The sequence below is a fragment of the Ahaetulla prasina genome, chromosome 4, assembly GCF_028640845.1.
Source record: "Ahaetulla prasina isolate Xishuangbanna chromosome 4, ASM2864084v1, whole genome shotgun sequence".
Lineage (NCBI taxonomy): Eukaryota > Metazoa > Chordata > Lepidosauria > Squamata > Colubridae > Ahaetulla > Ahaetulla prasina.
In genome coordinates this window covers 12,143,238-12,170,913 of record NC_080542.1, presented here as the reverse complement: position 1 = coordinate 12,170,913, position 27,676 = coordinate 12,143,238, and the positions used below count along the sequence as shown (strand labels likewise).

General features: G+C 47.2%; 3 protein-coding genes across 5 annotated transcripts in view; all 3 read right to left on the bottom strand.

Moving 5' to 3' along the window:
* LOC131197151 (rho guanine nucleotide exchange factor 15-like) overlaps positions 1-8,074 on the bottom strand; it is a 47,578-nt gene extending 39,504 nt beyond the window's left edge. For 2 of the 3 annotated variants that reach the window (XR_009154896.1, XR_009154895.1), the window contains exons 1-2: positions 7,882-8,074; positions 2,924-2,984 (exon numbers count right to left, since the gene is read on the bottom strand). Coding sequence is in view for 1 of the 3 variants with exons in the window: in XM_058180836.1 (XP_058036819.1) it covers positions 2,924-2,984; positions 7,882-8,005 (185 nt within the window). In the remaining 2 variants the exon portion in view is untranslated. The remainder of the gene's footprint in view (positions 1-2,923; positions 2,985-7,881) is intronic. The other variant, XM_058180836.1, reaches the window with a different exon arrangement.
* A 65-nt stretch (positions 8,075-8,139) lies between these two features.
* Positions 8,140-9,487, bottom strand: LOC131197908 (uncharacterized). The gene is made up of 2 exons (XM_058182411.1): positions 9,403-9,487; positions 8,140-8,717 (listed from the first exon to the last, which is right to left on the bottom strand). Exons 1-2 carry the CDS (start codon positions 9,455-9,457, stop codon positions 8,140-8,142), a joined length of 633 nt encoding a protein of 210 aa, XP_058038394.1. The 5' UTR covers positions 9,458-9,487.
* A 5,106-nt stretch (positions 9,488-14,593) lies between these two features.
* Positions 14,594-27,368, bottom strand: LOC131197907 (rho guanine nucleotide exchange factor 15-like). The gene is made up of 3 exons (XM_058182410.1): positions 27,364-27,368; positions 19,621-20,048; positions 14,594-15,474 (listed from the first exon to the last, which is right to left on the bottom strand). Exons 1-3 carry the CDS (start codon positions 27,366-27,368, stop codon positions 14,609-14,611), a joined length of 1,299 nt encoding a protein of 432 aa, XP_058038393.1. The 3' UTR covers positions 14,594-14,608.
* Between the last annotated feature and the right edge of the window lie 308 nt (positions 27,369-27,676).

The following is a 27,676-nucleotide window of genomic DNA, read 5'->3' as shown; positions in this document are numbered from 1 at the left end:
GGAGTATAAGACGCACTTTTCCCCCCCAAAAAAAGAGGGTGAAAATCTGGGTGCACCTTATACTCTGAATGTAGCCCTGCCCAGCCTCTCAAATGGAGCTTTCAGAGGCTAAAAAAAAAAAAATCCTCTCAAACGGAGCTTCTGAAAAAAAGCCTCAGAAATGAAGCTTCCAAAAAAAAGCCTCTGAAATTGACGTTTCAGAGGCTGGGAAAAAAAAAGCAAGGCGCAGAGCTCACAACTAATGAACCTGTTGCTAAAATTCACCTCTGGGAACAGCTGCTTGGGGGTATTCCGGGAGGCCGATCTACCCACCGATCAGCTTTTTTCTTATTTTCCTCCCCAAAAACTAAGTTGCGTCTTATACTCCGAAAAATATGGTATATTTCAGGGCGCCGAAGAGCTGATCGAACATGTTTAACAGTGGCACCTCCTGTGGGAGAAATGGGCTGGTAGGTTTGGCATATCCAGTCCAACAAGCTAAGAATTTTGCTAAAAGTAGGCAACTCAATGCTTCACTGGGCCATTTCAGAGATATTTCTTTACTAAAACAGAGAAACAAGACTAACCCCAAGCAGCCAAAATAGCAGTGGGACCCACTTTTGACTTCCTGCTGGCTTCCCCAAGGACTTTCCTTGCAGAAAGCTGGCAGGGAGCGGGGGGAAATTAACAATCGCGTGACCATAGCTGATGCAGTGATGCAGCACTGAAGCAGCCATCCCTTTGCCAAATTTCAACCCCACAGGAGTCATGGGTGAGAATGACAGATAGATCATGGGTGGGCAAAAAGGCAGTGGCAACGGGAGTGACTTCCAATTTCCCACTGGCTTCCCCATTGATTTTCCTTTAACGGAAGCTGTCAGGGAGCGATGCAAATGATGATCACTTCACCAACGGCTGATTGAGGCAGCACTGAAATGGCCACAAGTTTGCCAATCTTGTGAGAGTCACAGGTCCCGAATTGTGGTTGCATTCTGTAAGTTAGCCCAACTGAGGTACACTGGTGGAAAATTATTGCCCTATGATACCCTGTTTTGCCCAACTGAAGGTTACAGACAATTAGAAACAAGAGTTTTAGTAACAAAGATAGAGCAATATGCAGCAACTGCTCACAACTGCAGCAAGCAAAAATCTGTTGAACAAACGGCACGGGAGCACCAGCTAAAATCAACTTTTACACCGTTTTCTCCTTGTTCAGAAGTAATAAATCCTCCTGAGATAATGGTCAATAAACACTGTCAAGATACAACACAGGTTAATAGGACCATAATTGAGCCCCAAAATTTATGTTGCTAAACTGAGATAGTTGTTAACTGAGTTTTCTCCCATTTTTACAACCTTTCTTGCCAAGGGGCCTCTGGTGGCTCAAGAGACTAAAGCAGTCTGTTATTAACACAGCTGCTTGCAATTACTGCAAGCCCAAGTCCCACCAGGCCCAAGGTTGACTCAGCCTTCCATCCTTTATAAGGTAGGTAAAATGAGGACCCAGATTGTTGGGGGCAATAAAAGTTGACTTTGTATATAATATACAGATGGAGGAAGACTATTGCTTAACACAATGTAAGCCGCCCTGAGTCTTCGGAGAAGGGCGGGATATAAATTCAAAAAAATGGTTGTTAAGTGAATCACTGCAGTTGTTGTATTAGTATCGCAGCTGTTAAATTAATCTGACCTCCCCATTGACATGGCTTGTCAAAAGGACACAAAGGGGATCATATGACCCCCCACACCCAGGACAACTGTCATAAATATGACTTTGTTGCCAAGGCTTTAAATTTTGATCATGTCCATGGGGATGCTGCAACAGTCGTAAATATGATTGTTATGTTACTTTCTTCAGTGCCATTCAGTTGTGGGTTGCACCGGTTCGGGCGAGCTGATAGTGGTGGCGGCGGGAGGCTCCGCCCACCCGCCCCCGACGTCATCGCAGCCGCTCTGCGCATGTGCATAAGTGCTGCGTGATAGCGACGCTCGCACGCACATGCGCTCACAATTCTGAACCGGTAGCGAAGATGAGCAGTACTGGCGCCATTGTAACTTCGAACGGTCACTGGAACTGTTGTAAGTCAAGGACTACCTGTATTACATCGTTACATCTCGCCTGGACTACTGCAATGCTCTCTACATGGGGCTCCCCTTGAAGAGCACTCGGAGACTCCAGTTAGTCCAGAATGTGGCTGAGCGGGTTATTGAGGGAGCAGTACGTAGCTCCCATGTAACACCTATCCTGCGCAGACTGCACTGGCTACCTGTGGTCTTCCGGGTGCGCTTCAAGGTTTTGGTGACGACCTTTAAAGCGCTCCATGGCTTAGGACCGGGATATTTACGGGACCGCCTTCTGCCGGCTTCTATCTCCCAGCGACCGGTGCGTTCTCACAGAGAGGGACTCCTTAGGGTGCCGTCAGCCAAACAATGTCGACTGGCGGCCCCCAGAGGGAGGGCCTTCTCTGTGGGGGCTCCTACCCTGTGGAACGAGCTTCCCCCTGGACTTCGACAATTGCCTGACCTTAGGACTTTTCGCCGCGAACTTAAAACCTATTTGTTCCGTCTCGCTGGACTGGCTTGATCTTTAAAAAAATTTTAATCTCATTAATTGGGGTTTTAAATTTTTAATAATTTATAGGGGGTAATTGTGTTTTAGTCTTGGCCAATTGAATGAGTTTTTTTAAGGGTTGTTTTAATATTGTCTGTTTTTCTGTATTTTAACTGGCTGTTCACCGCCCTGAGTCCTTCGGGAGAAGGGCGGTCTATAAATTAAAATATTATTATTATTATTATTATTATTATTATTATTATTATTATTATTATTATTATTATTATTATTATTATTATTATTATTATTATGCTCTTCAAAGGCTAAATTGACACCCGGTTTGCACACCCAGGTAAATATCTCCCTTCGGAATTTCAGGGAACAAACACACACCTGTTGTCTGACTTGTCGGTCTCCGAATCGCTGAAACTGCTCTCTTCATTTTTGCAGCCACCTGTAGAAGGAAAAGTTTGCAGAGTCAGTGAAACACCAGGAATGGGTTAACAGAAAAGGACATTTAAGTTTATAACACAGACCAGCAGAGGTTATGGACATTGGGGGAAGACCTAAGCATTACTGTAACGCCTCAAGCATCCGGCCATGTTTTCTGTTTGGATTGAGGAGATGGGAGTTGCAGTGTAACACTTCTGGAATGTATCAGATTAAGGAAGTCAGAATCAAACCCGGGTGGCCCTAGACTTACAACCGACTGCTTAGCAACCATTGGAATTTACCATGCACTTCCCCATGTTCTGACCTTGACTTCCCCAAACCACGAAGCAGATTCCTTGTCCCGACAACAACCCCTTTTTATTAAGTTACTGTGAATTCTTCTCATTCACATCCAGCAAGGTCTTTCAAAGGTGAATTTACAGTCACAGACCTTATCTGGCTTGGAGAGCTGCCAGGCCGATATCTTCAAAACTCGGCAAGGAATCTCGGAGAGTCATGAACCAATTAAGTGAACTAATTGTCTTCTGCAAGCTCCACTCCCCTTTCGTTTCTCTTTATTCCCTATGGGAGGGGCCATTCACCAGCCACCTGTGGCTTTACTCCTGAGTCGGCCCTTGTTCTTTACTATTCCCTGAGTCGGCCCTTGTTCTTTACTATTCCCTTCCCCTGGCAGCTCTGTTCATGCACACACTGGGAACAGGCTCCAACTGTTCTTATGCCCCACTGATGTCCGACTCTGAAGGCAGCTGACAACTGTCAGATGGCCCTGGCCCCATCTCTGTTTCCGACGCAGAGCACTCATCAGAGCCTTCCCCAGATTCCAAGACTGGCCCATGTTCCTCCCCAATCTCCTCACTGTCTGAGTTTGCCACCGCTGGTGGGCCACAACAACCCATTAGTGCTTATGACCCATTTCTGAAGTTCCAATGGTTGCCCCCCATCCCCAGCAGGGTGTTCGACAACTGGCTTTCATTGACAGCCGTCTCATAGTCATATGATCACATTTTACAATGGTTTTTTGTTGTTGTTTTTGCTGAAAACTGGACTCGCGGCCAGAAGAGGCAGGCTCCAATATGGTCGTAAGTCGAGGATTACGTGCAACTCAAAGTAAATGAGCCAAGCCACATTATCAATAGCGGAGGGAACCGAGAGTATCCCTCTCCCATCAGATCAGAGATAGTGGAACTTTCCCGAAAGTCTAGAAAACAAGACCTTTGCCCCATAACAAGACGTCCAATGTTTTGAGTCAAAACACCGTTTTATTTTCAGTGCCCAGTTTCTAGCACACAACAGGCTACCGAGGGAGAAATGAGATGTTTGGGGAGACCTGATGAAAGGCTTCCAAGCAGAAAAACTGAGCTGCCATATTTGAAAAAAAAAAAAAAAGACATTTTAAACTGAAAGGTCTCTCGGGCTCCTTGCCCACCCCAGCCAAAAATGCCCTCTCCGGTTTTGGAGCACAGCCCCTCTAAGCAGCTCCTTAGCTAAGAAAAACTTGAAAGTGCGTGACAACACAATACCCTTCTTTCCTGTCCTTTCACCACAAAGTTATTCACTTTCACCTACGTTAAGTTCTGTGGACTTCAATTTTCAGAATTCCGCAATCAAGCACCCCAAAATTTCGCCATTTCAAGTACATTAAGAAGTCCGGACTTCAACTCCCAGAATTCCACAGTCAATTACCACAAAGTTTCTCAGTTTCAACTATCTATCTATCTATCTATCTATCTATCTATCTATCTATCTATCTATCTATCTATCTATCTATCTATCTATCTATCTATTTGATTTCTATACCGCCCTTCTCCCGGAGGACTCAGGGCGGTTTACAGCCAGAATAAATCAACATAAACAAGAATTAAGACATTTTAAAAATCTGATTCTAATATGGCCAAAATAAGTTAAAACTATGATAAATCCCTAATAAAAACCCCCACATTTAAAATTATGTTAGGCCAGGCCCACATGGCGAAATAAAAAGGTCTTAAACTCGCGTTTGAAGGTACGGAGGTCAGGGAGTGCCGCAACCCCGGAGGCAGCTCATTCCAAAGGGCAGGAGCCCCCACAGAGAAGGCCCTCCCCCTGGGGGCCGCCAGTCGACCTTGCGGCCGATCTCTGCCCCCCTGCCAACACCGTCTGCGATCAGTCAGAGAGATTGGAGGAGAACCACCAAAAAACGGTGCCCCCCACTCCTAAACCCCCCAGCCGTCGCAGCAAGATACCATGGTCGATGGTATCAAAAGCCGCTGAAAGATCTAATAGGACCAGGACAGAGGAATAACCCTTGTCCCGAGACCTCCAGAGATCATCTACCAACGTGACCAAAGTCGTCTCTGTGCTGTACCCAGGCCTGAAGCCGGACTGGAACGGGTCTAGATAGACAGTTTCATCCAGGTACTGGGGGAGCTGTCGTGCCACCACACTCTCAACAACCTTCGCCACAAAACGAAGGTTGGAGACAGGACGATAATTCGTTAAAACAGCTGGGTCCAGGGAGGGCTTCTTGAGGAGGGGCCTCACCACCGCCTCTTGAGGGGGGGCCTCACCACCACTACATTTTGATGGACTTCACTCCCAGAATTCCACAATAAATCACCACAAAGTTTCTCAGTTTCAACTACATTTTGATGGACTTCAACTTCCAGAATCCCACAATCAATTACCACAAAGTTTCTCAGTTTCAACTACATCAAGATGGACTTCAACTCCCACAGTTCCAACTCAGCTACCCCAAAGTTTCTGTTTCAATTACATTTAAGCTGCAAGGACTTCAATTTTCAGAATTCCGCAATGAGCTCCCAACAAAATTTTGCAACTTCGACTACATTAAGAAGCATGAAAGGAGGAAGGAAAATAAGATACATACTAGTAGATTTAAGGGAATTGCATTAATATTATTGATTGTGGATGGTCAACAAAGTTAAAGGGTTTTTATGTAAGTTTTGAATACGATGATGTATATTATGTATAGTAAAACAGAATAGTAGATGAAATGTGAAATGGCAATTTGGTTTATTTTTTGTAGGAATTTAGCACCTATCCCCCTCCTAGAAGAATGAAATATTTTAGAAAATATTTAAAAAGGCAGAATGTATTTCCCTGGATGAGAAATGGAGAAACATGTTTTAAAGACAAAGCAGCTCCCTGCAACTTCCTGCCACCCCCCCCCCCCTTTGTCAATGGGTCAAAGGTAGAAACTCATTCTCCTCAGCTTTGTCAATGGGCCATTAAAGCTTCAGCCAATCTCACTCAATCCCCCCACCTTCCTCAATAGACCATCATTTGCAACACAATAGAACAGAAACTCACCACATGGCAAGGCTCAGGCAAGCTTGAGGGACAACCTACAATGTTAGCTAAGACCCCTAGACCACCTGGGAGTTTGACAACAATCAGGATACTCTTCCTGTGCCCCAGAAAGTTCAAAGCTCAGAAAAAGCATAAAGCCAGGGAGCACACAGGATCTCAGCCCTTTTCTGTTCAGGAACTCAAGCCATGTGATCCTGACCACCATTAAACCATCTTTCCAAGCAGCCTCCATGTTTCCAGTGTCTTTGTCCCCACTTGGAACTGAACCCAGATGGATATTTCTTCCAACATTTTGAAGACAATTTAAATTAAGAGACAAAGTTGAAAGGTTTAAAAAGCGGGATGGGGAATTCGAGAAATATACAGTATTTAGCAATGGAGAAATAAGATAATTAATTGATGTTATTATAAGAGTTTAGGAATTAAGGGCGGATAGTGATATTGTTTATGTATTAAGAAGAACATAAGATAAGATAAAGAAATATGGAAAGAGAATATAGCTGAAATTGGAAATAAGAGATATGATGTAAAATGGATTTGAAGAAAAAGAAAAACATGGCAGAAGCTGAAATAATAAGATAGGGTGAAAAATAATTAATTTGCGATAAAGGATTATATAAAAGAGATGAATACGGAAAAATGGGAAGATACCCAGGCAACACACTGTTCATAAAATATGTATGATGAAAGAAAAATTCTAATAAAACTTGTTTACAAAAAGGAGGAGGAGGAGGAGGAAGAAGAAGAGGAAGGGGAAGAGGAAGGGGAAGAAGAAGAAGAGGAGGAGGAGGAGGAGGAGGAGGAGGAGGAGGAGGAAGAAGAAGAAGAAGAAGAAGGGCAAGAGAAAGTGGAAGAAGAAGAAGAAAAGGAGGAGGAGGAGGAAGAAGAAGGAAGAGAAGAAGGAGAAGGAGAAGAAGACGAGGAGGAGGAGAAGGGGAGGAGGAGGAGGAGGAAGAAGAAGAAGAAGAAGAAGAAGAAGAAGAAGGGCAAGAGAAAGTGGAAGAAGAAGAAGAAAAGGAGGAGGAGGAAGAAGAAGGAAGAGAAGAAGGAGAAGGAGAAGAAGAAGAGGAGGAGGAGAAGGAGGAGGAGGAGGAGGAAGAAGAAGAAGAAGAAGAAGAAGAAGAAGAAGGGCAAGAGAAAGTGGAAGAAGAAGAAGAAAAGGAGGAGGAGGAGGAAGAAGAAGGAAGAGAAGAAGGAGAAGGAGAAGAAGACGAGGAGGAAGAAGAAGAAGAAGAAGAAGAAGAAGAAGAAGAAGAAGAAGAAGAAGAAGAAGAAGAAGAAGAAGAAGAAGAAGAAGAAGAAGAAGAAGAAGAAGAAGAAGAAGAAGAATGGACTTCAACTCCCAGAATTCCACAACCAGCTACCATAAAGTTTCTCAATTTCAACCACATTAACATATATGGACTTCAACTCCCAGAATTCTAAGCCAGCTAATATGTTTCAACGATATTAAGATGTGTGGACTTCAGCTCCCAGAATTCCACAGCCAGCAAAACTGGCGGGGGGAATTCTGGGAGTTGAAGTCCATACATCTTAAAGTGGTTGAGGTTGGGAGTCACAGTTTTACCCCAAGAGGATGCAAACAATACCTTGACAAAGGTTGTCATCCAGGGATGAACCTTCCAGAGGCGGCGGCGGCTGAGTTGGCGGAGGAGGGAGACCATGAGACAGCAGGGGAGGGGGCTGGGAGGGCGGAGGAGGGGCTGTGCACATCTGGGAGCGAGCCTGAGAAATGGGGAGGGGTGGAGGGGTCTGGGACTTTGGGGGAGGTGGGGGTGGCTGGGTGGGGAGGCAACATGAGAAAACCTTCCCCAACAGCAAACGGAGAGACCCGCCAGGAAGGTGGTTCATCTCAAGCGGGTATTGGAGGGAACTCCGCGAGCCGAGGGTCCCAAGGAGCTGCGCGGCGGTTTCGTGGGGGCTTTGGGTGGGATGGCCGGAGGTAGGAGCTCGCCATCCAGGGAGACAGAGCCGCCCCCTTTGTTGCGACGGGGCGGCTTGGGCATCAAAGGCGGGCAGCGTAAGGGAAGGGGCTCAGCCGTGGAACGGTAGCTGGTCAGCACGACCCCTCCTTCGGGGTGCCCGTTGGTGGACGGCGGAGAGTCCAGGGGCTTTTTGCTTCGGGAGGAGCGGCGAGATTTCGGGATCCTGCCCGCTGCGATGGAGGAAGGCTGGGCAGGCGAGGCACCGATCCCCAGGAATTTTTGGAAGGAGGCTCCCCCTTCGTCGGCAGAGGATGATAGGTCAGACGCCAGCCCGTTCTCCGCATCCTGCAGCCGGGACGTTGCCGGAACCCAAACCAAAACCATGCCCGGGTTCTGTTGATGGCAAACACAGGGGCAGCCGGACAGACAGGCAGTGGGAAGATCCAGCCCGTTTTGCTCCGCCTCCGACAATACCGATAGCTGGGTTTCCGTGCAAGGATCTGAGAGGAAGCATAGGAAGAGAGACCATTTTTATTTATTTTATTTGTTTATTTATACCCCACCTTTACTGCTTTTACAAATAAGGCAGCAAACATATCCAGTACAACTTCCTCTTCCTATTCCCCCCCACAACAACAACCTTGTGAGGTGGCTTGGGCTAAGACAAAGACTTGACTAGCTCAAAGTTACCCAGCTGGCTTTTGTGCCTAGAGCTGGACTAGAACTCACAAACTCCTGGTGGTAGACCTAAGGACACCCAGCTGACTTTCCTATATACCTAGGGCAGGATTAGAACTCCCAGCCTCCTGGTGATTGGTCCAAAGTCACCCAGCCAGCTTTTGTGCCTAGAGCAGGACTAGAACTCACAAACTCCTAGTGATTGGCCTAAGGACACCCAGCCAACTGTCATACATACCTAAGGCAGGATTAGAATTCCCAGCCTCCTGGTGATTGGTCCAAGGTCACCCAGCCAGCCTAGAGTGATTGGTCCAAGGTCACCCAGCCGGCTTTTGTGCATAGGGCGGGACTAGGACTCACAGTTTCCTGGTTGATTGGCTAAGGACACTCAGCTGGTTTTCATGGATAAGGTGGGAGTTGAACTCACCATCTCTTGCTTTCTAGCCTAGTGCCTTAACCATTAGACCTCACTATCTACTGAATGAAGCCGGGGTGAAATCTACTTACCTACCTTACAGGTTCGGAAGACCTTTTGCGCATGTGCAGAAGGTAAAAAACACATTACTTCCTGGTTAAAACCAAGTAATGACACCCAGGCGGTGGGGGGAGACTTCGCTCTGCCATTGCTACCGGATTGCCAGACTACCGGCCACGATCGCTACCAGATCGCATGATCCGGTCTGATCCAGGAGCATTCCACCCCTGAATGAAGGGGAAGAAAACTTCTGGTTCGCGGCAGGTAAGAACACAAGGACAGCAAAGCATTTCACAACCTCTGCGGTTCACAGATTCAACCGACCCCAAAATTCCAGTTATTTTATCTGCCGTGTTATGTGTCTAGCCTGGATGGAACCAGGATAAAACTCAGAAATGTGGGGTTTATTTCTACTTCATTGATGGAAACCCAAAGCGGGGAGAACTGAACACTTCGGTGTCTTGCAAACTGCCGCGAAGATGCGGTTTATGCTGAGCCCACGCTTGCACTTTTTAAAAAGGCATTCACAGGGGGTCCTCGACCTACGACCACAATGGAACCCAACATTTATGTTGCTAAGTGAGAAATTCGTTAAGTGAGTTTTGCCCAGTGGTGAAATCCAAGTTTTTATACTACCGGTTCTGCGGGTGCAGCTTGTTGGATGTGGCAGGGGAAAGATACTGCAAAATCTCCATTCCCACCCCACTCCTGGAGGAAGGATACTGCAAAATCTCCATTCCCTCCCCACTCCTGGAGGAAGGATACTGCAAAATCTCCATTCCCACCCCACTCCTGGAGGAAGGATACTGCAAAATCTCCATTCCCTCCCCACTCCTGGAAGAAGGATACTGCAAAATCTCCATTCCCTCCCCACTCCTGGAAGAAGGATATTGCAAAATCTCCATTCCCTCCCCACTCCTGGAAGAAGGATACTGCAAAATCTCCATTCCCTCCCCACTCCTGGAAGAAGGATACTGCAAAATCTCCATTCCCACCCCACTCCTGGAGGAAGGATACTGCAAAATCTCCATTCCCTCCCCACTCCTGGGGGAAGGATACTGCAAAATCTCCATTCCCTCCCCACTCCTGGGGGAAGGATACTGCAAAATCTCCATTCCCTCCCCACTCCTGGAGGAAGGATACTGCAAAATCTCCATTCCCTCCCCACTCCTGGAGGAAGGATACTGCAAAATCTCCATTCCCTCCCCACTCCTGGGGGAAGGATACTGCAAAATCTCCATTCCCTCCCCACTCCTGGAGGAAGGATACTGCAAAATCTCCATTCCCTCCCCACTCCTGGAGGAAGGATACTGCAAAATCTCCATTCCCTCCCCACTCCTGGAGGAAGGATACTGCAAAATCTCCATTCCCTCCCCACTCCTGGAAGAAGGATACTGCAAAATCTCCATTCCCTCCCCACTCCTGGAAGAAGGATATTGCAAAATCTCCATTCCCTCCCCACTCCTGGAAGAAGGATACTGCAAAATCTCCATTCCCTCCCCACTCCTGGAAGAAGGATACTGCAAAATCTCCATTCCCACCCCACTCCTGGAGGAAGGATACTGCAAAATCTCCATTCCCTCCCCACTCCTGGAGGAAGGATACTGCAAAATCTCCATTCCCTCCCCACTCCTGGAGGAAGGATACTGCAAAATCTCCATTCCCTCCCCACTCCTGGAGGAAGGATACTGCAAAATCTCCATTCCCTCCCCACTCCTGGAGGAAGGATACTGCAAAATCTCCATTCCCTCCCCACTCCTGGGGGAAGGATACTGCAAAATCTCCATTCCCTCCCCACTCCTGGGGGAAGGATACTGCAAAATCTCCATTCCCTCCCCACTCCTGGAGGAAGGATACTGCAAAATCTCCATTCCCTCCCCACTCCTGGAGGAAGGATACTGCAAAATCTCCATTCCCTCCCCACTCCTGGAAGAAGGATACTGCAAAATCTCCATTCCCTCCCCACTCCTGGAAGAAGGATATTGCAAAATCTCCATTCCCTCCCCACTCCTGGAAGAAGGATACTGCAAAATCTCCATTCCCTCCCCACTCCTGGAAGAAGGATACTGCAAAATCTCCATTCCCTCCCCACTCCTGGGGGAAGGATACTGCAAAATCTCCATTCCCACCCCACTCCTGGAGGAAGGATACTGCAAAATCCCCATTTCGCCATTTCAAGTACATTAAGAAGTCCGGACTTCAACTCCCAGAATTCCACAGTCAATTACCACAAAGTTTCTCAGTTTCAACTATCTATCTATCTATCTATCTATCTATCTATCTATCTATCTATCTATCTATCTATCTATCTATCTATCTATCTATTTGATTTCTATACCGCCCTTCTCCCGGAGGACTCAGGGCGGTTTACAGCCAGAATAAATCAACATAAACAAGAATTAAGACATTTTAAAAATCTGATTCTAATATGGCCAAAATAAGTTAAAACTATGATAAATCCCTAATAAAAACCCCCACATTTAAAATTATGTTAGGCCAGGCCCACATGGCGAAATAAAAAGGTCTTAAACTCGCGTTTGAAGGTACGGAGGTCAGGGAGTGCCGCAACCCCGGAGGCAGCTCATTCCAAAGGGCAGGAGCCCCCACAGAGAAGGCCCTCCCCCTGGGGGCCGCCAGTCGACCTTGCGGCCGATCTCTGCCCCCCTGCCAACACCGTCTGCGATCAGTCAGAGAGATTGGAGGAGAACCACCAAAAAACGGTGCCCCCCACTCCTAAACCCCCCAGCCGTCGCAGCAAGATACCATGGTCGATGGTATCAAAAGCCGCTGAAAGATCTAATAGGACCAGGACAGAGGAATAACCCTTGTCCCGAGACCTCCAGAGATCATCTACCAACGTGACCAAAGTCGTCTCCGTGCTGTACCCAGGCCTGAAGCCGGACTGGAACGGGTCTAGATAGACAGTTTCATCCAGGTACTGGGGGAGCTGTCGTGCCACCACACTCTCAACAACCTTCGCCACAAAACGAAGGTTGGAGACAGGACGATAATTCGTTAAAACAGCTGGGTCCAGGGAGGGCTTCTTGAGGAGGGGCCTCACCACCGCCTCTTGAGGAGGGGCCTCACCACCACTACATTTTGATGGACTTCCACTCCCAGAATTCCACAATAAATCACCACAAAGTTTCTCAGTTTCAACTACATTTTGATGGACTTCAACTTCCAGAATCCCACAATCAATTACCACAAAGTTTCTCAGTTTCAACTACATCAAGATGGACTTCAACTCCCACAGTTCCAACTCAGCTACCCCAAAGTTTCTGTTTCAATTACATTTAAGCTGCAAGGACTTCAATTTTCAGAATTCCGCAATGAGCTCCCAACAAAATTTTGCAACTTCGACTACATTAAGAAGCATGAAAGGAGGAAGGAAAATAAGATACATACTAGTAGATTTAAGGGAATTGCATTAATATTATTGATTGTGGATGGTCAACAAAGTTAAAGGGTTTTTATGTAAGTTTTGAATACGATGATGTATATTATGTATAGTAAAACAGAATAGTAGATGAAATGTGAAATGGCAATTTGGTTTATTTTTTGTAGGAATTTAGCACCTATCCTCCTAGAAGAATGAAATATTTTAGAAAATATTTAAAAAGGCAGAATGTATTTCCCTGGATGAGAAATGGAGAAACATGTTTAAAAGACAAAGCAGCTCCCTGCACCTTCCTGCCCCCCCCCCCCCCCTTTGTCAATGGGTCAAAGGTAGAAACTCATTCTCCTCAGCTTTGTCAATGGGCCATTAAAGCTTCAGCCAATCTCACTCAATCCCCCCACCTTCCTCAATAGACCATCATTTGCAACACAATAGAACAGAAACTCACCACATGGCAAGGCTCAGGCAAGCTTGAGGGACAACCTACAATGTTAGCTAAGACCCCTAGACCACCTGGGAGTTTGACAACAATCAGGATACTCTTCCTGTGCCCCAGAAAGTTCAAAGCTCAGAAAAGCATAAAGCCAGGGAGCACACAGGATCTCAGCCCTTTTCTGTTCAGGAACTCAAGCCATGTGATCCTGACCACCATTAAACCATCTTTCCAAGCAGCCTCCATGTTTCCAGTGTCTTTGTCCCCACTTGGAACTGAACCCAGATGGATATTTCTTCCAACATTTTGAAGACAATTTAAATTAAGAGACAAAGTTGAAAGGTTTAAAAAGCGGGATGGGGAATTCGAGAAATATACAGTATTTAGCAATGGAGAAATAAGATAATTAATTGATGTTATTATAAGAGTTTAGGAATTAAGGGCGGATAGTGATATTGTTTATGTATTAAGAAGAACATAAGATAAGATAAAGAAATATGGAAAGAGAATATAGCTGAAATTGGAAATAAGAGATATGATGTAAAATGGATTTGAAGAAAAAGAAAACATGGCAGAAGCTGAAATAATAAGATAGGGTGAAAAATAATTAATTTGCGATAAAGGATTATATAAAAGAGATGAATACGGAAAAATGGGAAGATACCCAGGCAACACACTGTTCATAAAATATGTATGATGAAAGAAAAATTCTAATAAAACTTGTTTACAAAAAGGAGGAGGAGGAGGAGGAAGAAGAAGAGGAAGGGAAGAGGAAGGGAAGAAGAAGAAGAGGAGGAGGAGGAGGAGGAGGAGGAGGAAGAAGAAGAAGAAGAAGGGCAAGAGAAAGTGGAAGAAGAAGAAGAAAGGAGGAGGAGGAGGAAGAAGAAGGAAGAGAAGAAGGAGAAGGAGAAGAAGACGAGGAGGAAGAAGAAGAGGAGGAGGAGAAGGAGAAGAAGAAGAAGAAGAAGAAGAAGAAGAAGAAGGGCAAGAGAAAGTGGAAGAAGAAGAAGAAAAGGAGGAGGAGGAGGAAGAAGAAGGAAGAGAAGAAGGAGAAGGAGAAGAAGACGAGGAGGAAGAAGAAGAAGAAGAAGAAGAAGAAGAAGAAGAAGAAGAAGAAGAAGAAGAAGAAGAAGAAGAAGAAGAAGAAGAAGAAGAAGAAGAAGAAGAAGAATGGACTTCAACTCCCAGAATTCCACAACCAGCTACCATAAAGTTTCTCAATTTCAACCACATTAACATATATGGACTTCAACTCCCAGAATTCTAAGCCAGCTAATATGTTTCAACGATATTAAGATGTGTGGACTTCAGCTCCCAGAATTCCACAGCCAGCAAAACTGGCGGGGGGAATTCTGGGAGTTGAAGTCCATACATCTTAAAGTGGTTGAGGTTGGGAGTCACAGTTTTACCCCAAGAGGATGCAAACAATACCTTGACAAAGGTTGTCATCCAGGGATGAACCTTCCAGAGGCGGCGGCGGCTGAGTTGGCGGAGGAGGGAGACCATGAGACAGCAGGGGAGGGGGCTGGGAGGGCGGAGGAGGGGCTGTGCACATCTGGGAGCGAGCCTGAGAAATGGGGAGGGGTGGAGGGGTCTGGGACTTTGGGGGAGGTGGGGGTGGCTGGGTGGGGGGAGGCAACATGAGAAAACCTTCCCCAACAGCAAACGGAGAGACCCGGCCAGGAAGGTGGTTCATCTCAAGCGGGTATTGGAGGGAACTCCGGCGAGCCGAGGGTCCCAAGGAGCTGCGCGGCGGTTTCGTGGGGGCTTTGGGTGGGATGGCCGGAGGTAGGAGCTCGCCATCCAGGGAGACAGAGCCGCCCCCTTTGTTGCGACGGGGCGGCTTGGGCATCAAAGGCGGGCAGCGTAAGGGAAGGGGCTCAGCCGTGGAACGGTAGCTGGTCAGCACGACCCCTCCTTCGGGGTGCCCGTTGGTGGACGGCGGAGAGTCCAGGGGCTTTTTGCTTCGGGAGGAGCGGCGAGATTTCGGGATCCTGCCCGCTGCGATGGAGGAAGGCTGGGCAGGCGAGGCACCGATCCCCAGGAATTTTTGGAAGGAGGCTCCCCCTTCGTCGGCAGAGGATGATAGGTCAGACGCCAGCCCGTTCTCCGCATCCTGCAGCCGGGACGTTGCCGGAACCCAAACCAAAACCATGCCCGGGTTCTGTTGATGGCAAACACAGGGGCAGCCGGACAGACAGGCAGTGGGAAGATCCAGCCCGTTTTGCTCCGCCTCCGACAATACCGATAGCTGGGTTTCCGTGCAAGGATCTGAGAGGAAGCATAGGAAGAGAGACCATTTTTATTTATTTTATTTGTTTATTTATACCCCACCTTTACTGCTTTTACAAATAAGGCAGCAAACATATCCAGTACAACTTCCTCTTCCTATTCCCCCCCACAACAACAACCTTGTGAGGTGGCTTGGGCTAAGACAAAGACTTGACTAGCTCAAAGTTACCCAGCTGGCTTTTGTGCCTAGAGCTGGACTAGAACTCACAAACTCCTGGTGGTAGACCTAAGGACACCCAGCTGACTTTCCTATATACCTAGGGCAGGATTAGAACTCCCAGCCTCCTGGTGATTGGTCCAAAGTCACCCAGCCAGCTTTTGTGCCTAGAGCAGGACTAGAACTCACAAACTCCTAGTGATTGGCCTAAGGACACCCAGCCAACTGTCATACATACCTAAGGCAGGATTAGAATTCCCAGCCTCCTGGTGATTGGTCCAAGGTCACCCAGCCAGCCTAGAGTGATTGGTCCAAGGTCACCCAGCCGGCTTTTGTGCATAGGGCGGGACTAGGACTCACAGTTTCCTGGTTGATTGGCTAAGGACACTCAGCTGGTTTTCATGGATAAGGTGGGAGTTGAACTCACCATCTCTTGCTTTCTAGCCTAGTGCCTTAACCATTAGACCTCACTATCTACTGAATGAAGCCGGGGTGAAATCTACTTACCTACCTTACAGGTTCGGAAGACCTTTGCATGTGCAGAAGGTAAAAACACATTACTTCCTGGTTAAAACCAAGTAATGACACCCAGGCGGTGGGGAGACTTCGCTCTGCCATTGCTACGGATTGCCAGACTACCGGCCACGATCGCTACCAGATCGCATGATCCGGTCTGATCCAGGAGCATTCCACCCCTGAATGAAGGGGAAGAAAACTTCTGGTTCGCGGCAGGTAAGAACACAAGGACAGCAAAGCATTTCACAACCTCTGCGGTTCACAGATTCAACCGACCCCAAAATTCCAGTTATTTTATCTGCCGTGTTATGTGTCTAGCCTGGATGGAACCAGGATAAAACTCAGAAATGTGGGGTTTATTTCTACTTCATTGATGGAAACCCAAAGCGGGGAGAACTGAACACTTCGGTGTCTTGCAAACTGCCGCGAAGATGCGGTTTATGCTGAGCCCACGCTTGCACTTTTTAAAAAGGCATTCACAGGGGGTCCTCGACCTACGACCACAATGGAACCCAACATTTATGTTGCTAAGTGAGAAATTCGTTAAGTGAGTTTTGCCCAGTGGTGAAATCCAAGTTTTTATACTACCGGTTCTGCGGGTGCAGCTTGTTGGATGTGGCAGGGGAAAGATACTGCAAAATCTCCATTCCCACCCCACTCCTGGAGGAAGGATACTGCAAAATCTCCATTCCCTCCCCACTCCTGGAGGAAGGATACTGCAAAATCTCCATTCCCACCCCACTCCTGGAGGAAGGATACTGCAAAATCTCCATTCCTCCCACTCCTGGAAGAAGGATACTGCAAAATCTCCATTCCTCCCACTCCTGGAAGAAGGATATTGCAAAATCTCCATTCCTCCCACTCCTGGAAGAAGGATACTGCAAAATCTCCATTCCTCCCACTCCTGGAAGAAGGATACTGCAAAATCCATTCCTCCCACTCCTGGAGGAAGGATACTGCAAAATCTCCATTCCTCCCACTCCTGGAGGAAGGATACTGCAAAATCTCCATTCCTCCCACTCCTGGAGGAAGGATACTGCAAAATCTCCATTCCCACCCCACTCCTGGAGGAAGGATACTGCAAAATCTCCATTCCTCCCACTCCTGGAGGAAGGATACTGCAAAATCTCCATTCCACCCCACTCCTGGAGGAAGGATACTGCAAAATCTCCATTCCTCCCACTCCTGGAGGAAGGATACTGCAAAATCTCCATTCCTCCCACTCCTGGAGGAAGGATACTGCAAAATCTCCATTCCTCCCACTCCTGGAGGAAGGATACTGCAAAATCTCCATTCCTCCCACTCCTGGAAGAAGGATACTGCAAAATCCATTCCTCCCACTCCTGGAAGAAGGATATTGCAAAATCTCCATTCCTCCCACTCCTGGAAGAAGGATACTGCAAAATCTCCATTCCTCCCACTCCTGGAAGAAGGATACTGCAAAATCTCCATTCCCACCCCACTCCTGGAGGAAGGATACTGCAAAATCTCCATTCCTCCCACTCCTGGAGGAAGGATACTGCAAAATCTCCATTCCTCCCACTCCTGGAGGAAGGATACTGCAAAATCTCCATTCCCACCCCACTCCTGGAGGAAGGATACTGCAAAATCTCCATTCCTCCCACTCCTGGAGGAAGGATACTGCAAAATCTCCATTCCTCCCACTCCTGGAGGAAGGATACTGCAAAATCTCCATTCCCTCCCCACTCCTGGAGGAAGGATACTGCAAAATCTCCATTCCCACCCCACTCCTGGAGGAAGGATACTGCAAAATCTCCATTCCCTCCCCACTCCTGGAGGAAGGATACTGCAAAATCTCCATTCCCTCCCCACTCCTGGAAGAAGGATACTGCAAAATCTCCATTCCCTCCCCACTCCTGGAAGAAGGATATTGCAAAATCTCCATTCCCTCCCCACTCCTGGAAGAAGGATACTGCAAAATCTCCATTCCCTCCCCACTCCTGGAAGAAGGATACTGCAAAATCTCCATTCCCACCCCACTCCTGGAGGAAGGATACTGCAAAATCTCCATTCCCACCCCACTCCTGGAGGAAGGATACTGCAAAATCTCCATTCTCTCCCCACTCCTGGAGGAAGGATACTGCAAAATCTCCATTCCCTCCCCACTCCTGGAAGAAGGATATTGCAAAATCTCCATTTCCACCCTACTGTGGGACCAGCCGGAGGTGGCTTTTGCTGGTTCTCTGAACTACTCAAAATTTCCACTACCGGTTCTCCAGAACCTGTCAGAACCTGCTGGATTTCACCCCTGGTTTTGCCCGATTTTACGACTTTCCAGCCGCTTTTTTTAAGTGACTCGCTGCAGGTATTAAAGTGAATAAGAAAGGTTACAAAAGGGGACCACACAGCCTCAGAACACGGCAACCGTCATCAATATGAACCGGTGGTCAAGCATCCGAATGTAAATCACATGACCACAGAGGTGCTGCAACGGTCGTAAGTGTGAAATGTGGTCAGAAGTCCCTTTTTCCAGGGAGGTTGCAACTTTGTTCAAAAGTCACTAAACAAACTGTTGCAAATTGAGGATTTCCAGGATTGGCGGTCCAATTGGAGGTGTGTGATTATTTTTTTCTCTACCTACTGACTTACAATTTTTTAGGATTGCAAGGGTGCAACATTGAAATCTAATCCGCTCCAAACCGGACTCCTGTTATGTCCTCCTCGCCTCCGTCTGAATGATGGCTTAATTAGCCGGCTCTTATCAGCTCTGGCAGCAAAAGAGCCAGCGTCTGCCAAGAGCCTTAGTTGGCTGCCAAGACGCTGGTGAGTCACAACCTTCAGCTCTAGTCAATCCGTGGATTTGCCTGATACAAAGAGACACACCAGCTCTTGCTGCCTTTTATATCCTGTGGGGTGTGGCTCCATGACTCAGCACTTCCTAGGCCTGCCCCTCCCCTGCTTCTGTTGTTCTCTTCTCTCCTGCCTACGAAACCTGGGATTGAGCCAAGCCTGATTGCTGTCAGCTGGCTCTGCAGGCGTGGCGGGGGGGGAGGGAAAGAGTCAGGAGAAGGAGGCCTTGTTATCTCTTTCGCTTGGCCTGCTTCTGGCTCCTGGAGCTGATCCAGGGAGGCCAGTGCTTCCGAGGTAAGTCCTTACGGCCCTTCCCCCTCACTGTCCAAGTCACTTTCTGGCAGCAGGCCCGGCTCGAAGGCATTTTCGGGCATGGGGCCAGGTTCGGGGACAGGAGCCACAACAACTCCGGATTCAAGGAGGCCCATCTGCCCACCAAGCGTGTTTGACACTGCTGGACTAGGAGCATGGAGAGTTCTGAGTTCTAATCCTGCCTTAGGTGTGAAAGCCAGCTGGATGATGTTGCGAAAAATCGAGGAGGGATCTAGTTCGAAAAATGCTGACTAGAAACCTACAGGGAGCCATCCAAAGGATCACAGCAGTCTACTTTCTTGAACCCCAGTCAAAGCTGGCTCACTTACCCAACCGATCCGGGTTCTCTTTTTCTCCCGTGGCTTTTTCTTCCTCATTCTCATCCTGCTGGCAGCTGGAAGGCGGCGATCGGATACTTTTTTCACCTTCCTCTTTCTCCGAAGGGCCCGTTTGATCAAAGTGTACCACAATCTTACGAACGGCGCCCGATTTCTGCAGCTTGTGCAAGGGCTGAGCTGGGCAGCCCGGGTGTTCGGTGGCTGGAGAGCGCCCGTCCTTCTCCAGCGGCAAAGGAGGGGTAGGGACCCGGAACAGCTTGGCTGAATCCGGTCTGGGGGGTAGGTACGGACGTGGCCTAGTGGGCGGACGAGGCTTGATAATGCGCGTGGGTTTCTGAGAGGGAGGCGTGGCGGGAGGCAGGGGGTCTAAGGAGGACATCTTCACTCCAGGAAGGTCATCTGGAACGGCTCCCCTGTGGCTTCATTTCCTGCAGGGGAAGAAAAGAAAATAGAAATACCATTAATTGAATTTATGTGCTGGGCCGGAAGGGAAGGAGGTGTTATTTTATTTATTTTTATTTTATTTATTTATTATTAAAATTTTTATACCGCCCTATCTCCCGAAGGACTCAGGGCGGTTTACAGCCTTATAAAAACATAAAAAACATAAGAATAAATACAAGTTAAAACAACATTTTAAAAAACTTATTACATTAGGCCAAATTTAAAAATATCAATTAAAATAGCACAAAAACCCATTTAAAATTAATTTTTAAAAACTAAACCCTAGGCCAGCCCCGCACAAATAAATAGATGTGTCTTAAGCTGTGTATAAAATGGTATTTTATACCATTTGAGACTGTAATGTTCCTTGTAATATTCCTATTACATCTATATAGGGCAGTGATGGATAACTTTTTCTGGACCGAGTTCCCAAAGCACGCGTGTGCATGCTTGAATGTGCATGCGCGCACCCGAACCCCAAAATGCAATGCCCACGTGGGCCCCGCTTGCACACCCAGCCTTGTTCATGGCCCCTGTACATGCACCTTGCCTCCTGCACATGCGTGCGCGGTCCCCCACATGCATCCCGCCCCACAGCATGAATGCATGGGACCCCACCTGTGCCCCACCTCCTGCACATGCGCGGCAGAGACCAGCTGGCTGACGGGAAGCGTGCACACATGCACGGCAGAGCTGAGCTGGGGCAACGGCTCGCGTGCCCACAGAGAGGGCTCTGTGTGCTACCTGTGGCACGCATGCCATAGGTTCACCATCGCGGATACAGGGAGTCCTCGACTTATGACTACGATTGAGCCAAAGTTTCCATTACTAAGAAAGGCAGCTGTTAAGCGTGTTGTGCCCCATTTTGCGACTTTTTTTGCCACAGTTGTTAAGCAAATCAATGCAGTTTCTAACGAAATCCTGTGATCATTAAGCAAACCTGACTTCCCTGCCTAGACTTTGATTGTCAGAAACCCGCCGGGAAGGTTACGAATGGTTATGATCACATGATCATAAATACATGCCAGTTGCCAAGTGCCCAAATTTGGTCACGTGGCCCTGGGAATGCCACGACGGTCACAAAACTGTGAAGACCGGGTCATAAATCAGCTTCTTCAGTGCTGTTGTAACTACATTCGTTAAATGAATGCTGAATAGTCCAGGGCTACCTGTATCTCCCCTGTTATTTTCCCTCAGAACAACAACCCTGCGAGGCAGGAAGGGTGGGAAGAGAGAAAGAGATTGGCCCAAAGTCAAAGTTTGCAAACGTTAGGATGGATTTGAACCTTAAGCTGTTTCTAGTTTCTGCCCAACACTTACTTACTTACTTACTTACTTATTTGTCACACAGTATATATAAGCATAAGCATGAGATAATTATACAATATGTAAGCATATATATGAGTATGAGTATGTAATAACTACATTAATTGGATATAACGAAAAGAAACAATAGGACAGGAACGGTAGGCACATTGGTGCTCTTATGCACGCCCCTTACAGACCTCTTAGGAACGGGGTGAGGTCAATAGTAGATAGTTTTTGGTTGAAGCTTTGGGGATTTTGGGAAGAGACCACAGAGTCAGGTAGTGTATTCCAAGCATTAACAACTTTGTTACTGAAGTCATATTTTCTGCAATCAAGATTGGAGCGGTTCACATTAAGCTTAAATCTATTGTGTGCTCGTGTATTGTTGCAATTGAAGCTGAAGTAGTCTTTGACAGGAAGGACATTGTAAGTGATGATTCTATTTATTTATTTATTTATTATTATTTCGATATTTATTTATTTCGATTATTTATTTATTTATTTATTTAGATAAGTACTTATCTGTACTTTAAGTTGCATGTAATAGTTTTAGCATGCATTTTTTGCAGGGGTGGGCTCCTGGGGTTCGCGAGAACCTCTAGCTAAGATTCTGTTCAGTTCGGAGAACCCCCATATTCCACTCCTGGTTGGCCCCTCCCCTCCCATCCCTCCCCACTCCTCCCAGGAGTCCCCACGCAGCCCGTTTTGGATGCAGGTGAGGGCATTTCACGGAGGCGCGGGGAGGGCAGAAAACAGGCCTACTGGAAGTTCGGGAAGGCCAGAAATGGGCCCGTTTCCCGCCTCCAGAGGGCCTCCGGAGCCTGGGGAGGCTGTTTTCGCTCTCCCAGAGGCTCGAGGAAACCCTCCAGAGCCTGGGGAGAGCAAAAATGCCCCCTTGCTGTGGTGCAGGAGGCCGACTAGGCCACGCCCACCATGGCCACGCCCACCCAGCAACTGGCCGGAGACCCCCTTGCTAAAATTTTTGAAACCCACCTGATTTTTTGTATATGTCTCACTTTAAAAAACGTACCCACAAGAAACAATAAAGAAGTAGCAGATATCCTTCTCAGCTTTTTGGAGAAATGATTTATATTTATTATTCTATAGAGGAATATGTACCCGAGACGGGGCTTTTTCAGTGGTGGCTCCAGTTCTGTGAATTCCTTTCTAAAAAGCCAGAAAAGGGCTTTTCCAAATGAGTTTTTTTTTTACAACTGTCTTTTAATTTGTCGGTTTGTTTCCTCTCTATTAATTTCAGTATGTTCCACCTAAAGACATAGTACGTTCTTTAAATGACTGCCTTTTAAATTGTTATTTAAATCGTTGAGCTGCATAACGATTTATATTTATTATAGCAATAGCACTTAAGATTTATATACTGCTTTACAGTGTTTTTACAGCCTTCTCTAAGCAGCTTACAGAGTCAGCATATGGCCCCCAGCAATCTGGGTCCTCATTTTACCGACCGCGGAAGGACGGAAGGCTGAGTCAACCTTGAATTATAAATTATCTATGGGGACAGCTTCTTTCGCTAGAGGCGCTGGCTTGAAATCGTCTTCCTGTCTTTTTTACATTTGTACATTGCTTTTGAGCTGATATTTCCCTTCAGGAATTTTTGTTGATGCTCTAAGAAAGGCAGCATCCCCTGTAATCTGAGATGGATCAGTCCGGTTTATTTTGCCCAGATCCTTAGAACATTCGGCTGCCCTACATGGACTGTACCACTGAAGATACCAGAGGGGGAATATGTTTACATTAGAACGCTCCTGACTTCTGCAAAACATGTTATTTTGGCAAGAATGCCAAAAAGAGAATTTTTTCTTTACAGGAGTTGGAAGAAATATCCATCTGGTTCAGTTCCAAGCCAGGAGAAAGGCACTGGAGACAAAATGGAGGCTGGAGGCTGACTGGAAAGAGGGTCTATTTATTGATGAAGCAGAACCACCAACCACATGTGATTTTGGGGCAGCTGACCCCATGTTGTTGAGTGCGGGGTATTTATACCTTCTCTTGGGCTTTGCACTTGAGCTTCCTGTTTCTGCGCAAAAACATGTATTCTATTGGCTGTCGTCAGACTCCCATAGGTCCCATGTACAAATCCTAGGAGTTTGTCTGAGCTACGTTTGGTTGAAGTTTGGCCTGATGCAATGAAGGGGCTTGTTGGGCAATTCCTATTGTGGCTGAGGGCTAACCCTACCTTTGTTGAATCTTGAGTAAGGGTATTTGCTTATGAGTACGTAGGGACGCGGTGGCTCAGTGGCTAAGACGCCGAGCTTGTCGATCAAAAGGTCGGCAGTTCAGCGGTTCAAATCCCTAGTGCCGCATCACAGAGTGAGCTCCCATTACTTGTTCCAGCTTCTGCCAACCTAGCAGTTCAAAAACCTGCTAGCAGTTCAACCTAGCACGTAAAAAATGCAAGTAAAAAAATAGGGACCACCTTTGGTGGGAAGGTAACAGCGTTCCATGCGCCTTTGGCGTTGAGTCATGCCACTTCGGACAGCTCTGGCTCTTCAGCTTTGAAACGGAGATGAGACTGCCCCCTAGAGTCGGGAACGACTAGCACATATGTGCGAGGGGAACCTTTACCTTTATCTAGAGCTATGTAACTTTTTATCTGACAACTGCTGAGGGCTATTAAGGAAGGTGCGGGGGCTACTTTCCAAGAGCACATTTCTCCATTTCTCATCCAGGGAAATATAATATTCTGCCTTTTTTAAATATTTCCTAAAACATTTCATTCTTCTAGTGGGTGGGTGGTGGGTGCTAACTTTCTACACAAGATTCCCTTCCTTTTCACTCCATTTGGTGCTGGATTTACCCATCCCACTGTTGGAAGAAAAAATCCGTCCAGTTCAGTTCCAAGTTGGGAGAAAGACGCTGGAAATAAGATGGAGGCTGATTAGAAAGAATGTTTATTGATGAAGCAAAACCACTGGCAGCGTGTGGTTCCGGGGTAGCTGACCACCACTGCTGGTGGTTCTTCTTCATCAATAAACCGACTTTCTTTCCAATCAGCCTTCATGTTATTTCCAGCATCTTTCTCCCAGTTTGGAACTGAACCAGACAGATTTTTTCTTCCAACCCCAAGTTGGGCCCATGCAGACAAATTCTCCCTCCCTTTTTCCCCTGGAGAAGGGAAACACAGGTGCTATGCCGTCCTATTTACCCCCATTTTCTATTTCTAAGCCACGCACATGCATGCAAGCCGTGCGCATGAGCAAAGCGCATATGTCGAAAGCTGTGTGCCTGTGCGGAAGGCGTACACGCGAGCGAAGCAAGCGTGCACCAAGCTCAGTGCACGTGGGGATCCCCAAACAGTGAGGATGAAATAGAGATGGCAGCTCCGACCACGTTTTGCTCGCACAAGCACGAAGCCGAAAGCACCAGCCTGAAGATGATGAGTGAGACCTCGTCGAAACGTTGCCAAGATACTCTCAACCTTACACGGGAAAAGACCTGAATATGCCAAAAGGTACATATCTATACCCGTGAAAACCTATGAAAACATATCCATATCTATATCTGTATTGTCGTGTCCCACTCCTCCTCTGACGGCCGGGTCGGGGAAGTCTGTATCAAGCGTGGCTGCAAAGCCTCTGCAGCTTTGCCAAAGTTTTGTCAGAGTTCTCAGGGCAGGCAGGAGACCAGGATGTGACTTCAGCAATCCAAGTTAGACTTTGCCTGACTCAAAGAATGCCAGAAAGCAGATCCTTTATATAGGCCATGGGGTGTGGCTCCATGACTCAGCACTTATCCAGGCCTGCCCCTCCCTTCCTTTTGCTGATGTCGCCTCTCCATTCTCCGGAAGCGTGGATCTATCCATTGCATCATTTCGTCCCCAGCTGCCGGTAATCCCAGCTCGTGGCTGGCTTCAGGCGCACATGCTATCGGAGGGAGGTTTGTTTGCTCGGTTTGTCCAGGCATGGTGCCAGGCCTGGGGGCTGGAGCTTTGCCAGGACATTCTTCTGTACTATCAGTCTCTGGCTGAGATAGCAGGAGATGAGAGGGGCCCGGCTGCGGCGGGGGGATGGGCGAGCGAGGCACAACATATATCTACATCTACATCTATCTATCTATCTATCTATATGGTACAATCTGCAATCTTTCATCGACTTCTTGCAAGCCAAGGCAGGGAAGTCTCAGCGGCAGATTGCAGCGCCAACTCAGAAGGATTAGATCTACCGTTTGCGAGGCCAAATTTCTTGCAAAGGCTAGCTGGAAATTTCAAAAAGGGTTTAATTCATCGGCAAGGCCCTTACAGGGTTCGCCCGTGCACGATCCTTCCGATTAAATCACTTGGAATGGACTTCTGCAATCTCGTTTATTTCTGCCCTGTTTTCTGGCAGCACGTCCTGCCCTCTGGTTAACTGGTTCTCTCGCCTCCTGTCACATTTTCCCAGGGCGCGGTTCTCGCACGCCCATCCAGCTGGGAGAAACAGCGTTGAGCCTGGTCAGAGCCTGCCCGAGAAGCTGGGAAACTAAATAAAAAGTAAACCAAACAGCAGCGTCTCTCCAACACAGGAATGAACATCACCTGCTGCAGAAGACCTTTTAAAAACAACCTTCAGGTTTCTAGCCCTCAAGGCATCTTATCAGAAAAGATTACAGGCCTGGTACTGAGCGGGCAAATGACATGGGTTTTGTAATGTTCAGTAACGTAGTTAATGTGTCTTTTAATTTGATTTGTTTTCTCTCTTTTAAAATGAAGTTCAGGTTTATTTAGCTTTTAACATTCCTGAACTGATATAAACAAGCTGGAGACTAGCTCCAGATAAGAAAAAAGATGGTTAGTACAAATTGGGGTTTCTTTGTGAACTCCGAATAACCTTTTTCCTTTCAATTACGTCCCTTTTGACGTCAGGACCTCATTTTAATAAACATGTGTGATATTATGGGATGCACATATGTAACGTGTTTGACTACATGTGACTGATTTCCTGGTTTCCTAGCGGAGATCAACCCTGACTGCTCTTTAGAAGGCCAGATCCTGAAGATGAAACTGAAATAATTTGGCCACGTAATGAGAAGGAAGGACTCCCTGGAGAAGAGCCTAATGCTGGGAAAGGTGGAGGGCAAAAGAAGAAAGGGACGACAGAGAACGAGATGGATGGATGGAGTCACTGAAGCAGTCGGCGTGAGCTTAAATGGACTCCAGAGGATGGTAGAGGACAGGAAGGCCTGGAGGAACGTTGTCCATGGGGTCGTGATGGGTCAGACACGACTTTGCAGCTAACAACAACAATAAAATGATTTCCTATGCAAATGGAGGAAGGGTAGGTGGTGGGGCAGCCTCCAGGCCTAAAACCCTGTTGTCGAATTTGGTAGCCTAATGCACCAAAACGTGGTCAATACCAGGAGTGGGTTCCACTTATTTTTGCTACTGGTTCACTCTTGGGAACATGTGTGCGCCTTGCGCAAGCACAGCGCTTTTGTGCAGGCGCAGACCGTCTGTGAGGATGTCCGAACAGGTAGGCGAAGCCTCCCGCCGCTACCGGTTTATGCGAATCATGGCGAACCGGTAATAACCCACCACTGGTCGATACAGGTAGCCCTCAACTTACAACCCTTCTTTTAGTGACCGTTCAAAGTTACAACGGCATGGGGGGGAAAAGTGACTTACAGCCATTTTTCACCCTTACAACCACTGCAATATCCCCGTGTGGTCACGTGATCCAAATTCAGGCGCTTGGCAATTGACTCGTATTTCTGACCACTGCAGTGTCCTGTGGTCATGCGATCCCTTTTTGCAACCTTCTGACAAGCGTTTGCCTAGGGGGAAACCCGATTCACTTAAACAACTGGGTTGCTAATTTAACAGCTGCGGTGGCAAGAAAGGTCGTAAAATGGAGCAAAGTTCACTTCACAAGTGTCTCACTTAACAACCGGAATTTGGGGTGGATCGTGGTTGTAAGTTGAGAATAACCTCTATTTCCTTTTTTTTTTAAATCTCCAATCTGCAGTAATTGGTTTCCAATTACTTACCACATCAAGCGTATGTGCTTTCACAATCATTAAATAAAATAATAAGGAACAACTTGCCTCCAGAAGTTGTGAATGTTCCAACACTGGAAGTTTTAAAGAAGAGATTGGATAATAACCATTTATCTGAAGTGGTGTACGGTTTTCTGCCTAGGCAGGGGGTTGGCCTAGAACAGGGGTCGGCAACCTGTGGCTCTGGAGCCACATGTGGCTCTTTCACCCCTCTGCTGCGGCTCCCTGTTGCCAGTCAGCTCCACAACTGATAGGGATTTCGGTTAGGATAGGTAGAGGAAAAAGGATGCCCTGCTAGGAGGAG